Source organism: Liolophura sinensis, chromosome 6 (genome assembly GCF_032854445.1).
Source record: "Liolophura sinensis isolate JHLJ2023 chromosome 6, CUHK_Ljap_v2, whole genome shotgun sequence".
Lineage (NCBI taxonomy): Eukaryota > Metazoa > Mollusca > Polyplacophora > Chitonida > Chitonidae > Liolophura > Liolophura sinensis.
The window spans coordinates 3,538,091-3,552,412 of NC_088300.1; the positions used below are offsets into that span (position 1 = coordinate 3,538,091).

Sequence of the window (14,322 nt, forward strand, 5' to 3'; positions counted from 1 at the left end):
TTGTATGATGGGCATTTGGGACCAACTTTTGGTATTTATCGTTGATGCATAATAATGTTCTAAATAAGGATGTGATGCTTGTCTAATAAATTTATTTGAATGTAAATTTGTTGTTTATATCGAAACATATGAATTTAACCTAACTTATGATAATATTTATGAACATATTCAAAATAAAAATATGATCCAAATTGAGGTTTTAATATATCACCTAACATTTGTTAGGTGAAAAGAACAAATTCTAGTGCAAAAATATTTATTACGCTTGTGTTACATCCTCATTTATGACATTATCAAACAAAGACTATAAATACCAAAAGGTATTTATCTTCATGGTTTCACAATTTCATATCTTGTGTCATCGGATTACTTCTGTCTAATGGTACTGGTAAGCTCATGAATATTGTTCAGATTTTTTGCCTTTTTATTTTACATGAGCATTTCATCTTACACAGCCTGTTCTTCATCTTGGGTACTTCATGGCCAGTACCTGTAGATTACAAATATTGAGCAAAGTCCAGTATTATTCTCGGTCATGTCAGTTGGTCTGCAACCAACATCTCGTTCACATCTAAAGTAAGGGACATAACACAGGTATTTTAAATATATAGCAACAGCTGAAGAAGTATTTATACTAGTTGTTAGCTTTGAAGTGGAATTCAAGAATTTCAGAGTGGGACAGTTAGTTTCAAGTAATGAAGGATTTGATTCTAGGCTGTGAGATTGTTATCCCCAAACTCAGACTGATATTCCCATTATTGTGCTTGTGGGACCTCCAACAAGGCTGTCCAGTCTGTATTTCCGTCCAGTATCATGCACTCTGAAAGTGTCCATGTTGTCTTCAACCCACAGGAGATAAGCCTTGTATGTTTATTAAAACAAGTGGAAACCTGCATTGACACTCCATGGACAAATGAAGGGCCACAGTTGTTGAGAGAGCTGGTAAAGCCATGTTAACCAATCCTGACACCCCAATGATTGATAAATCATATAAATTATTGCACCTGAAACAATTGAGAATGGCAAAAGTAATGTCCCTATCCTATAGAAAAGTTTGTACATGTTGGATTACATGGTAGATGATGACAGGCTGCTAGGTCATAAATATTGCATGAGGTGATAGCGCCCAATGTGACGCCTGGCAAGTGGTGTATGCACGCCCGACCAGCTTTTGGGGGTAATTAATGTCAAGAGAACATTGGGTATCCTTTGATAGGTCTGAAGGTTGCATGGAGATATTGTTAAAGCTTCAAGATCAACCAGCAATACATGCACATGTTACCCACGCGTGATTTGTCCGGTGCACTCCAGACCCAATGTTAGAACTTATCCTCTCTGGTTTCTCTGGTGACATGCATTGCCCTTTGAGTGTTACTAGGCTATGTGATTGGGAACATATTGTTTAAGGCATAATCTTGGGTTTTAAATTTTCTTGGGTTCCTACTGATATCTCTTTGCGCACTCCCCCCAAATTGCTGAATGGATTATACTGCATACTGTTACGGATAAGCCTATATGTGTTAGTAGGGATGAGAGGTAGCTGCTATGCATGTGAACTTGATCTTGTGATATTATCTTTTCTAATGGCCCTGCCCATATTGATTTTCTGAGAGCACTTTGAAGTGGCACGGCCTGTCAGAATTGTATCGCTGAAGGATTACTCGGTGCAGGCTAACTAGAGGTCCTGTGCGTGGCTTGACCACACCTTTGTCTATCCTCAGCTGTATGCTGCCTGGCACTACTAGGTTTGACCAATTACTCGGGGGACATGCGCAGTTGAGATTGTGGGATTCCAGTTAGATTCGTTTGGTCCATATTCACAGTGTGTTGTGGCTGGATAAGTTACCAGTTTTTTCTCAGGCAGCAGACATATTGGTAAACTGTCAGCGCTTTACCTGGAGGCTAGCAGGCAGGCTGGCTGAGGAGGTCACATCACTGGGTGAGTCTGGGCAAAGATGTACACCTCAAGGTGCTTGTGATATGTATGTTAGCTTCAGGGGGCCAGTATCTGAACATTTGGCCAAGAAGCCATATAGATCAGCAAAATTGTCATGTTGTTGTTGAATGGTTTCCTCTCTTTTCACATATTATGCCTGTGTCATAAACCTGAGGCCAGTTTTCCGGGCTGTAAGTGCAATTAGCAACTTCATTTTTATAGGCTGGAAAACCTCAGCTATGCCAGTAGCGCTATTGGCTCGATGGATTTATACATTTGTGTAGGCTAAGGCTTGGAAACTATTTTCTAGACGGTAATATATACTCCAGATTGGCTGAGAATTGGGTCGATCATGTTTGCAGCTGTACTTCCACCTTATTTCTGAAAGCTAAGCTCGGATGGGTGCAGAATATCTGGACCTAGATCCAGATCTATCCTGGTCATTTTTCTGTGGATTTCGAGTTTTAAATGAATTTGGTTCCTTAAAGTGGTTTTTAAACATATCCATCTTTTTCTGTTTTATTTTGAATGTTAATTCTCATCATATCTAAAACCAGTTGCTGCTTCCTGTTTTAAACCTGTTCTGGCCACGATATGGCTGGAATATTGTCTGTGGTGTTATGAAGCCGTAATCGTTCTTTCATGCATTCAGTGGTCAATTTTTCCTCATTGGAATTTTCTCCACTACGTACTTTTGCTTGTCTTGCCATACATTCACCAGAAAGCATCTAAATAAAACGTTTCCATGTGTATGTTTTAAAATACTGTATAAATACTGTATTTGCACTAAAATGTGCCCAAATACATGCATATTGAAGGCAAATGAAGGTCATAACAGAGTACATTTGGTGCTGAAATCTACCCAAGTGTGTGCGTATTGAGAGGCAAATGACGGTCACTACAACTCACGTTTGGTGCTGAAATCTACCCAAGTACGTGCGTATTGAGAGGTGAATGACGATCACTACAGCTCAAATTTGATGCTGAAATTTACCCAAATACATGCGTATTGAGAGGTGAATGATGGTCACTACAGCTCACGTTTGGTGCTGAAATCTACCCAAGTACATGCATATTGAGAGGTGAATGATTGTCACTACAGCTCACGTTTGGTGCTGAAATCTGCCCAAGTACATGCGTATTGAGAGGTGAATGACGATCACTACCACTCACGTTTGGTGCTGAAATCTACCCAAATACATGCGTATTGAGAGGTGAATGATGGTCACTACCACTCACGTTTGGTGCTGAAATCTACCCAAGTACGCGCGTATTGAGAGGCGAATGACGGTCACTACAGCTCACGTTTGGTGCTGAAATCTACCCAAGTACGTGCGTATTGAGAGGTGAATGATGGTCACTACAGCTCAGGTTTGGTGCTGAAATCTACCCAAATACATGCGTATTGAGAGGCGAATGATGGTCACTACAGCTCAAGTTTGGTGCTGAAATCTGCCCAAATACATGCGTATTGAGAGGTGAATGATGGTCACTACAGCTCAGGTTTGGTGCTGAAATCTACCCAAGTACGTGCGTATTGAGAGGTGAATGATGGTCACTACAGCTCAGGTTTGGTGCTGAAATCTACCCAAATACATGCGTATTGAGAGGTGAATGATGGTCACTACAGCTCAAGTTTGGTGCTGAAATCTGCCCAAATACATGCATATTGAGAGGCGAATGACGGTCACTACAGCTCACGTTCGGTGCTGAAATCTACCCAAGTATGTGCGTATTGAGAGGTGAATGATGGTCACTACAGCTCACGTTTGGTGCTGAAGGCTACCCAAATACATGCGTATTGAGAGGCGAATGATGGTTTGGGTTTGGTGCTGAAGGCTACCCAAATACATGCGTATTGAGAGGCGAATGATGGTTTGGGTTTGGTGCTGAAACTTTTCTGGTAGAATATCATTCTACATGTACCTTATACAGAAACCTCAGACTCCTTTTCAAAGTTTTACAGAACTCTCAGACAAAATGATTATCTTAGTCATGGATGAAACATTATGTAAAATATGGTTCATGTGTGAAAGATGTAAATTACTGCATGTGTAAGAATGAATAGCATACATGTCTTTCTTGAATAAGGGTACAGTGTATAGACATATATATTAATCATTAATGAATTGCATGAATTATTTTTGTGTGTATTTTGACATATTAACATATTTTTTTATATATATATATTTCATCATGATGCAGTTAAAACAGTGAATTGTGTTGAATATTTGAGTACCTTGAGAGTTAGGAAAGGAGTGGAACATGGATTTTGTTTCTTTATTTCGGGGTAATATCTCATGAAAGCCAGAATGGGTTAGTAATTATATGTGTATATAAATTGCTGTATGTATACATAGTACTGCATGTATTTCTATGTTGCATGTATTTCTATGTTGAGAATATGTGACAGCATGCTGGACTGGACAATTTACATCCTGCATCTCCATACATGCATTGCCATACTGAACCTGATAGACCAATGACACATCAGTATACTAGACCATTGTAGGTAATGGCATGCTTACACCTGATGATTTAACAGTGCACAGCTGCAGTAATTCCATCATGAGTCTTATTTAAATACATTAAAACTCAGACCAGCACCATCTACCTGATGACTGAAATATGTTCTTCAGTGTGGCTTATTCAAATGTACCCTCCAAAAACAGTCAAGGCCTGTTTGATTTAACAGTTTTGTATTTTTATATGTATAAAACTCCAGTAAACTATTAAAATAAATAAATACAACACTGCATTAAAAATATGTTATTGAATGTTTCCAGTTTTTCTCATACATACATGTACATTGTGGGGTTTTGAAATAATGCATTCTGTTGATGTGGTGACAACTAATCTGGCAAAGTGCATCAGTGGGATATTTGTGCATTAAAACCTAACCACACCTCTTTGCACAAAATGAATAAATGGAAACTAAGCAAGTACATAATTCATCCCAGGAGTTAATAGATTGTTGATGAGCGTCCCACAGGAATACTGAAAGCCTAGTGTTGTGACAATGTATATATTGGTCGTGGCATGTTGGTGCCAAGGTGCCATGTTTATGCCTTGCATTAACCTTGTATTGGTGCCTGGGGCTTGGTGGATGGGGGGTTGTTGTCATGGACATGCATAAACTGTTTGTCTGTGACATGGTGCAGTGACTGGTGACGGGCGTATTGATCCGGTAACCGTCACAACCTGCAGCCTAACCATTTGTATGTCGGATTACCTAGTGTTAATCTATCTCTCCTGGACTCAACTCTTCAGCTGCCTGCACTCCAGTCTAAATGTGTGCAAATTAGTCTGGCCTGTGTCATTCTCACAGGGTCAGGTGGTGACATATTTAGGATTGTCCAATGGGTATATGTAATGGTTGATGTAATGAACAGGTGATGTAATCATGCCACCCAGTGACCAGTCCTACAAAACTTACAAAAGTCAGGTCAACACAGGGGACAGCTAGTGCTTGTAGGACCGTTCCGGTGGTTTCCTGTGAAGATCTTTGGAAGTCACTTGTCTGCCATCAATATGACGTACATGTGTACACATTTAAATCTAGATGCAGGTGAAAATCTGTGCATCACAGCTGGCAATGGAGTAGTTTACTCCATGCACACTGCTGTTGTGCAGGTGACGTTATTTAGTGTTGCATAACATTCCATTCAAATCAATAAACAAAGAAATAGAATGGGGCTATACATTTATTCACACCATTGTCTCCTTTCTGGCCACATACATGTGACAATGAAGTGGAAATTACATGTACATCTTGGAGGATTTGAGTTGTCATGGTGATGTCAATTGACAGTTTGTGGTTATCCGCAGGCAATCATAGCCTGTGGCTACCAGCAGATAACCAGGGGTGTCTGTCCTTTGTTTCTCTCCCTAGCACACCTAGCAAGAGCTCAATTTTTTATCTATGATAATGCCTATTTATCTGTATTGAGAATGTTTATGGTGGTTCCAGGAGACAGTACATGCTTGGCAGCAGATAATCAGTCTGTGCATCTTTTTTTCATCTCCCCAGCAACAAGAGCTCATTCAACAGTTACAAGAACAGCATTTTCAACAGTACATGCAGCAAGTTTACCAGCAACAGGTGCTTCATCAACAGCAGCAGTATCAGCAGCTACAGGCCATGCAGGGGGTGGGGCAGGTCCCTCAGGTGACACCACAGCACCCCCAGGGTAGGGGCAGTACCCCTCAGAAAGAAAAGCACATCGGCTCTGACCCCACAGCCACACAGCTGCGACCCAATGGTTTACAGTCTATTCCTGTGTCAAACTCAGCTGAACATGAAGATGTTGATCTTAGTGGAGATGAAACAAGTAAGTAGTGTGTAGTTTAATGTGTATATACAACAGCACAGTGATTCAGTGATCCATTAACATATCAGGGTTTACCTGTGTCTTTTATAGCCTAGATTAAAATCTGCTTGGGTAAAGAGATACAGAATTGTCACTGATTGGCTGGTGTTAGGGAAAGGTAAAACCAGGCTAAGCCACGGCTCAGCTGACTTTTAGCTACTGTCCATTCATTCAGATATGACCATGCCTGTTTGATTTAACCAAGGATTGTGGTATATTATAAATAACTTCACATATTTAGCTCAGGCATATTTACAGGCATGCCTGTAAAGCCTGATATGGATGTTTTATTGGTGAGCTATTAGTATCCTTGCCACCAAATCGTAAGCTTTAATGCACTTGATGTGAAATACATTCAGTAGTCATTTTATTTCCACTCATAATGCTCTTGCCTGTACCAGTAATTATGCCCATAGATTTCACAATAAGCTAAGGGGCAAAATTGATGGTGGTCATTGAAATGATTGCTGATCTAACTTAAATGACCTCCTCCTGTATAGACATGCTGATGCTCTCCATGTGTCTGTTGTAAACTTTTCCCTTGCTAGATAAGCCTGCTAGTAAACAGAACATGGTTGAATGTGGTCTGTGCACTTTGCTGGCTACTGCTCACTGCTGTGTTCCCCATGTAATATAAAGGATCTGTGGTATGTTTTACCTCGGACGAATATAGCGTTATATTCGTCTCAAATTTTACCTCCCTGTCTTGCAGTGAATTCTTGGAGGTAATTGGTTTGAATGGCAACCAACTGTATAACCACGTTAAAAGATCTTGTTCTTTTTATTTATGAAGCAGGGTTGATATGATCACAGGTTCCCGTATCTTTCCTGTCGCTTGGATAGAAGTAAGCTAATGGGAGTGGAAAGCCTGTCAGCTCCTGTCAGTGACTATATAATAACTTATTATGGCTTGTTCTCCAGGTTCATCCCCATTACCCAACCTTATGCCAGCCTCGCTCTGGACTCGTAACGATATCCAAGAGTTTAAAGATAATGTGCGCTCAATGTCAGAAAATGTGATCAAAATAGGGTCCCTAGGGACAGCTACGGTGAGTGGTTTATCAGTGGGCGTGTCATTTTCTTTGGCTGTCACTCTCGGTCTTTGTTTTCATGATTTCAGTATCACAACCTGAGAACTTCTGGCGGGTGTGAGATGAGACCTGATTATGGTGTCATCTGCACAGTGTGGCTATCCTACTTATCCTACGTTAATTTTTACAGAAAGAAATACTGTGTTTCTTGTAGATGTACATGATCTATCTGAAATGTTTTGAAAAGTAGATTATTTTCATGGGTCAGAAAATTATGCCAGTATTAAACACAGAAAACAGAAATTATTCACGTTGCATTTTTACCCAAAGCTATATTGAATTGTAAAGGAATCAGATAAGTGTCTTGCCACAGAAATCCCTTGAAGTTCTCAGCTGTCTGAGCAGTCTGCTTCTGTGCTCGGTGTCGTGGTTTGTTGCACATCTTGTCACTAGATGGCGTTGTGTTGTAGATAACTTACCCCCCATTGCGGCCGCCTCCATGTGGACACGCAAAGATTTAAAAGAGTTCAAGGAGTCCCTGAATAAAGATAAAGAATCTGTGATAAAAGTTGGATCTGGAGAAACCATTACAGTGAGTATATGTTACTCTGGAACAGTCATAAAGGGAATCCCACTGAGTTTTTGGCCGTGCTAATTGCCTTGCGGTTGACAAAGTCAGTGAGTAAATGTTGATTACTAACTGCTTGGGCTTACTCATTGGTTAACTGTGTACACCATGTGCTAAAGCAGGTGATACAGCTGTCAAGTTCATGTCATGACCCTGAGCTGGTCCTGTCTCTGTAGTGCTCTTATCTACGCCTGAAAACATACTGCCATCTACAGACTGGGTGCATGTACAATAAATATCAGAGAACATAATGGACACATGAACAACAAAGAAACAGAATTTGTGCAGTCTAACACTATAAACAGAATGTGGACAGGAAATCTCCAGTAATAAAGAAAGGGAATATGTCTCTGAACAACACAACACTGAACTAGAATGTTTGCATGAAAAAAGTACATGTAACAGAAAGTGTACAGAAAGTAAGACAGGTATAGAATATGAGCATGAACAACAAATAACACAGAAATAGAACATGTGAACAAAAAAGAAAAAAAATCTGAAACAAAAAGATGTATGCATGCCTGGCCTGCAACTTGTTTTGTCCATGTTCCTCTTCATTGTTCTAGTTCTGTGAATAATACTGGTTATGGTTCATGTAAATCTGAACATATTTCTTTTTCATACTGTAATGAGAAAAATTATGATTTTTCAATACATGTATGTATTATTTTTGTTTTGATTGAATAACAGCATGAATGTATGCATTCCTGTTTTTAGAAGTGTCGTTTTTGTCAAGAGCATTGCATGTATTTCAATACTTACTTAGTACCACTGTACTGATGTATGTTTTTGAAAATGTTGGTTTGTGATGCTGTTTCTTTATTTGTATTAATATGTATGTATATAATCATTTACTAGGAACATTCCTTAGGTCTCCAGAAAGTTGGAGTAGTACCCATAGCAGATGAACAAATTGTACATGTTTTTTTGCTCTGATGGTATATAATCTAGTTGTAATTCAACAAGAGTAGAAACCAACAAGTACAAGAAGCCAAGTACATGAAACCAACAAGTACAAGAATATTGTGTTAATAAAGAAATGAGTAAATCTATCTGTTGGCTGACCATAATATTTGCTGATTGGGGTAAAGCATTATTGTTATTGAAGTGTGGCTGATTGGCTCTTCACTAAGGAGGTCAGATACAGCATCAGCTGGTTTGCTGAAGTAAAGAGATGTGTCTGCTGAAAGTTGGGGGTTTTATCCAAGCTCTGTCTGGTTTTCTCATCCAGTAAACCTGACGGCTGTCACATAATTGAAGTGTTCTCGAGTATGGCATATTTAGTTTAGTTTAGAAGAACAACATAAATACATACCATTTTATTCATATTTACTCACTTAAATTGCATGGAATATATGAATTGTTGCCACTTTTTCAATACATGCAAAATTTGATTACATGCAGTTTATGCCATTTCTTTCTCATTTTTTTAGGTACGTGTCCCAACCCACGAGGATGGAACATGTTTGTTTTGGGAGTTTGCAACTGACTATTATGACATAGGTTTTGGTGTGAATTTTGAGTGGACAATCGCCCCTAGCAACCAGGTGAGCGTCCACGTGAGCGAGTCTAGTGATGAGGAAGACCTGGAGGATGAGGAAGGTGAGCACATTAACCAGTCATAACAGGGTTTACTGAATCAGGGCTTTATGAGCCAATCAGAATTCATTGTTATGCTCCAGGCACAATCAACCAGTTAATATGCTAAATTTGTAAAATGCACTACTGTGAACTGATGAACATATATTGTTAGAATAATAGTATGGGAAGAATTAACTAATCAGGAATCTAACTAACTAATCTAGCCTACAAATACTTATCTAGTCTAGGAATCTTCAGATGTAGCCAATGTATTGGTGATTATTACTACCTGCCTGCTATTACAAGGAAACACCAGTGTGGTGGGACCATGATAGGTCAGAAATACACAAGTTCACAGTGTCACCTTATACGGTCAAGTATGTCACTCTTTGGAACAGTAACAAATTCTCAGCATTCCAACGAGAATCCTTGTTGAATGGCCATGCATCGCCACTTGCTGCCCCAAAGTTTATTTACATTCCAAACCCAAAACCATAGCTTCTGTGTTCATGATTCTGGAGACCAAGTATGGCTCTAGTTATTTCTGTCCCTTCTGCCCAGGATTAAGAGTAAGGTGCAGGACAGATCAACACTGGCTCTCTGAAGTATAGTTTAAGATACAAATAACTCTTACGTTTTTGTTTCCATAGTAAACTTATCTTCACAGCTTTTATTTGTTAATGATAAACCTACCATGTCTTCCTAATAGCTCATACCATGTGTTGATATTAAATGTGGCTGATACCATGTTTTGTATCCTGCTCATACCATGTCTTGTTACTAAATGTAGCTGATATCATGTCTTGTAACCAGCCCAGACCATGTTCGGTTACTAAATGTAGCTGATATCATGTCGTGTAACCAGTCCAGACCGTGTCTTGTTACTAAATGTAGCTTACATCATGTCTTGTAACCAGCTCATAACATGTCTTATTACTAAATGTAGGTGATATCATGTCTTGCAACCAGCCCACCCGATGTCTTGTTACTAAATGTAGCTGATATCGTGTCTTGTATCCAGCATGTACCACGTCTTATAACTAGCTAGTATCCAGCCCATACCATGTCTTGTTACTAAATGTAGCTGATATTGTGTCCTGTATCCAGCCCATACCATGTCTTGTTACTAACTGTAGCTGATATTGTGTCTGGTATCCAGCCCATATCATGTGTTGCTGCTAATTGTATCATGTCTTGTAACCAGCTCATACCATATCCTGTTACTAAATGTTGCTGCTAACATGTCTTGTAACTAACTCATACCATGTCTGGTAGTTATATGTAGCTCATAGCATGTCCTGTCAGTACATGTAGCTGAATACCATATGTTCTAACCCGCTCTACTTGTTCTGCAGTGGGTGCTGATCCTGAAACCAAAGGTGATATTGAGCGAGGCAAGAAGAGAGATGACCGACCCCCAACTGACGAAATTATTCCTGTTTATCGACGGGACTGCCATGAAGAAGTGTACTGCGGGAGCCACACATATCCGGGCAGGGGCGTCTACTTGCTAAAGTTTGACAACTCCTACTCCTTGTGGCGATCAAAGACTCTGTATTACCGTGTCTATTACACAAGATGAACTCTAATGCCGACTCATTGATGTGTCAGTGTGTTCTCTGAGGCCGTGTTTTCTTTGAACAACCAGAGGTTGTCACATTTGGGATCTTCTGACCACGGCCTATCATAAGGCTTTTTGCATCTAGGTCCAGTACGTAGGTCCATAGATGTGTTCCCATGGTTACCGTATTTATATCTTTCATAATGCTGTTTATGGCACATGATCATCTGTAAGATAAATCGGTGGACTGGTTTTGGTACCAAAACATATTCCACATTTTATTACATCAAAGATCATTCTTATATTTAAGCATAGACCTACTGGAAATCCTGGCTTTGAAAAATAGGTGCATCAATTTCTTTTTTATTTCTGTGTTCTTGTTTCTGTCTTTCTTTGAGATTGTGATACATGTATCAAGTGAATGATGTTAGGGTGTGAAGGGATGTCATGAGCAATTTGTATGCTCAGTATTAAAGTTTGGTGACATTCATGACTTGTGACATTGGACAGTGTCCAAATCTGTGAAATCAATGTTCTCATGCTCATAGTCAATATTCAGTTACAGGCTCTATATTAAAGATTTAGCAACTTTATAATAGTGTAATACTGGATTATTATTAGCCTTGTTTGGCTTTTACAATCCGTAACCATTATTCTTCTGTGAGACACTGTATATTAGTTTGGAACAGTGATATCAAGATCTTTTATGAAATTCCATTGAGCAGTGCAAATTTGGGGGAACATTGCTTTAATCTTGTATGTGGTTGCACAGGGTTCACATTGAACTTCTCCACAAGTACAGGTACGTACCAGCTGCTAAGTCATGTATTTGTGTTATTGTTGAGTCATTTGATAGCTTACTGATTCTGTCAGCTGATTTTATGAGGAATCGCATTGCAAGTACATGTAACTTGTCCTGAACACAACCATGGCAGTGCAGCTTGCAGGCTATTTTGTGCCCACCTGTGGTGAAATTTCCAAACTTCTGACAGGTTAAATTTTATGAACATTTCGAGCCCTGAACACATCTTACTTGTTGCCAATCAGTTAATCAGTCTGTACTACTAAGCTACAGATAAATACTCCAGATTCTGTTTTGGTATCATGTGAGGCATTTGTCAGTATGACCACTAGATATTCGTTCCTGTATAAATTGTACTTGTGAATTGTCACGTCTGCCTTTTCGCACTGACATGTACACTAACATTTTCTCATGACATACATCAAAATCTAAATTGTGCATGTAAAATTCCTTTTTCCTTGCTTCATCCAACCTCTGACACCGTAAGGATTGACTGATAATGATAAGCCATCATCTCTCTTTGTTTTTGTACCTTTTATGTACCACACCTGATAGGTGTACTGGCTTATAGAGAGTGTGTGAATCACGGTTCATTATTGTGTTTGTCACATGGCCTTTGTGCTGGGCACCAGTTTGGCCAGCATTAACTGTCAATGTGCCAATGTGTAAATTTCCTGTATTATTGACAAAGGTTAGCTGAGGGGATATATATATATATATATAATGTATGTGGGTTAACCCGAAAATGTCCGGTACCTTTCTGTTACTGAACATGTGCTCTTTGTGATGAGATAGGGTTCTTGCTGAAACTGTAATAAAGAATGATACTGTTCTGCAGAAATCTTTTTGTGCTTCATTTGTTCTTTCAGTTGAACGAATGTTGGAGGTTCTAATCAAGTTTTCACTCTTTAGGGAGTACCTTCAAGTCAGTTACCCTTGTCAGGTAACCTTGTGAAGAGCAGTGGTTTACTGCAGTTCACTCACATTTCCTTCTCTCATACACCTGACTGGTGTTGCATAAATGAAAAATGTGTGCAGCATCAAGAAAATGAATCAGATTAGTAAAAAAATAAATCTTGTGTAATAACAAATGCTGGCTTCGATTTTGACGCATTCTCGACGTAAGGCTGTACATTTGAACCCAGTTCATGTGATGATGTGGAGAAATATGGCAACTTTGGACATGGTATAGCCTATCACTTAACAGCACACTACTCATGTCCATTGTTTCCATGAAGTATTCTTGATGATATTGTAATATAGGTATTTGTCGTGTTGCAAAGAATTTGTACTTTCATCCATAAACCGAATGCACAAGTCGAGCTTTCCACACCCAGGTGGGTGGTGGAGGAGTGTGTGTCTATGAGGGTTGGCTTAAATTCACTAGGAGGGAGGTTGGTTCCATCCCAGCCCCGGCCAGGGAAATCTGTGAGATTCGCCCAAAGCCACTGTTCTTGGTAGCAATACGAGGTGGACAGCATATTGTGTGTAATACAAATATGGGCCCCACAATCAATGGAGACTGTTCTCTACTTCTCTTTAAAGGTAACTATCTTCCGTTTACATGTTTTTAATCGATTGGGATGTTAGTTTTATTAGTTAAACTTGTATTTACGAATTTGACTTTGGACGTTGATAAATACCGGGTAAATACGTCGCTTTAATACTACTGTTCTAAAGGTCATGTAGGTCGTCAATGAGTTTGCTCGCTGTTTCAAAAGAGGCCTTGAATAGACAAGAACCTGTTTCAGGTTTCCTCAATTTTCAAACCTGACAGCCACTGAAGAACTGCGAGCCTCCACAAATGCCTTCTACGCCAATAAAAAAATAAGCCAGTAATTAAACTGTAAATAACCATTGCCCTCGTCTTACCTGACCTGTCACCCATCATAGTTTAAACAGCGTTTGGGTATGAAACGTTGAAAAATGTATTTCAGAAAGAAAAAATGGACATGCGATATGAGTGAAAATTCGATCGGTCGTTGTGCACTACAGTCCTATCTGACTACACTGTAGGCCTAGGTCAATACTCCGTTAAATTCCGATGGTATGCTTATTTGAAGGAAACTGAACTGAGTGTGTGTAAGTATTCATAGTTTTAAAGCGATATAATCGCTCTGAGGCAATCATTTCTCTGGTCACGTGACCAGAGTACTGGCGGTGAAAAGAAAGCGAATTTATCCCAGGTCATAGGCACTTAGGACGATTTTAACTTAAGAAAAAAATGAAAAACATAGCTTTTATATAGGTAAGAAATTCTTCCTTGAAAAGTAATCAGAATGTGTCTACCCTTCAGATATCAGGGTGCCAAGGAAATTTTTTTTTTTAAACTTCAGCAATCGGCAAAAATCAGCATTTCGCCCATATAGCTCTATGCTATGTATCACCTGCTTATTTCCAGGAACTCGGATGT

At 39.4% G+C, this 14,322-nt stretch overlaps 1 protein-coding gene across 1 annotated transcript in view; it reads left to right on the forward strand.

The window, feature by feature from the left end:
* The window catches only part of LOC135466796 (Golgi resident protein GCP60-like), a 28,345-nt gene extending 15,606 nt beyond the window's left edge, over positions 1 to 12,739 (forward strand). The window contains exons 6-9 of the mRNA XM_064744488.1: positions 5,967 to 6,267; positions 7,808 to 7,929; positions 9,399 to 9,567; positions 10,902 to 12,739. Of these exons, the coding sequence (XP_064600558.1) occupies positions 5,967 to 6,267; positions 7,808 to 7,929; positions 9,399 to 9,567; positions 10,902 to 11,128 (819 nt within the window). The 3' untranslated portion in view covers positions 11,129 to 12,739. The remainder of the gene's footprint in view (positions 1 to 5,966; positions 6,268 to 7,807; positions 7,930 to 9,398; positions 9,568 to 10,901) is intronic.
* The last annotated feature ends 1,583 nt before the right edge of the window (positions 12,740 to 14,322 follow it).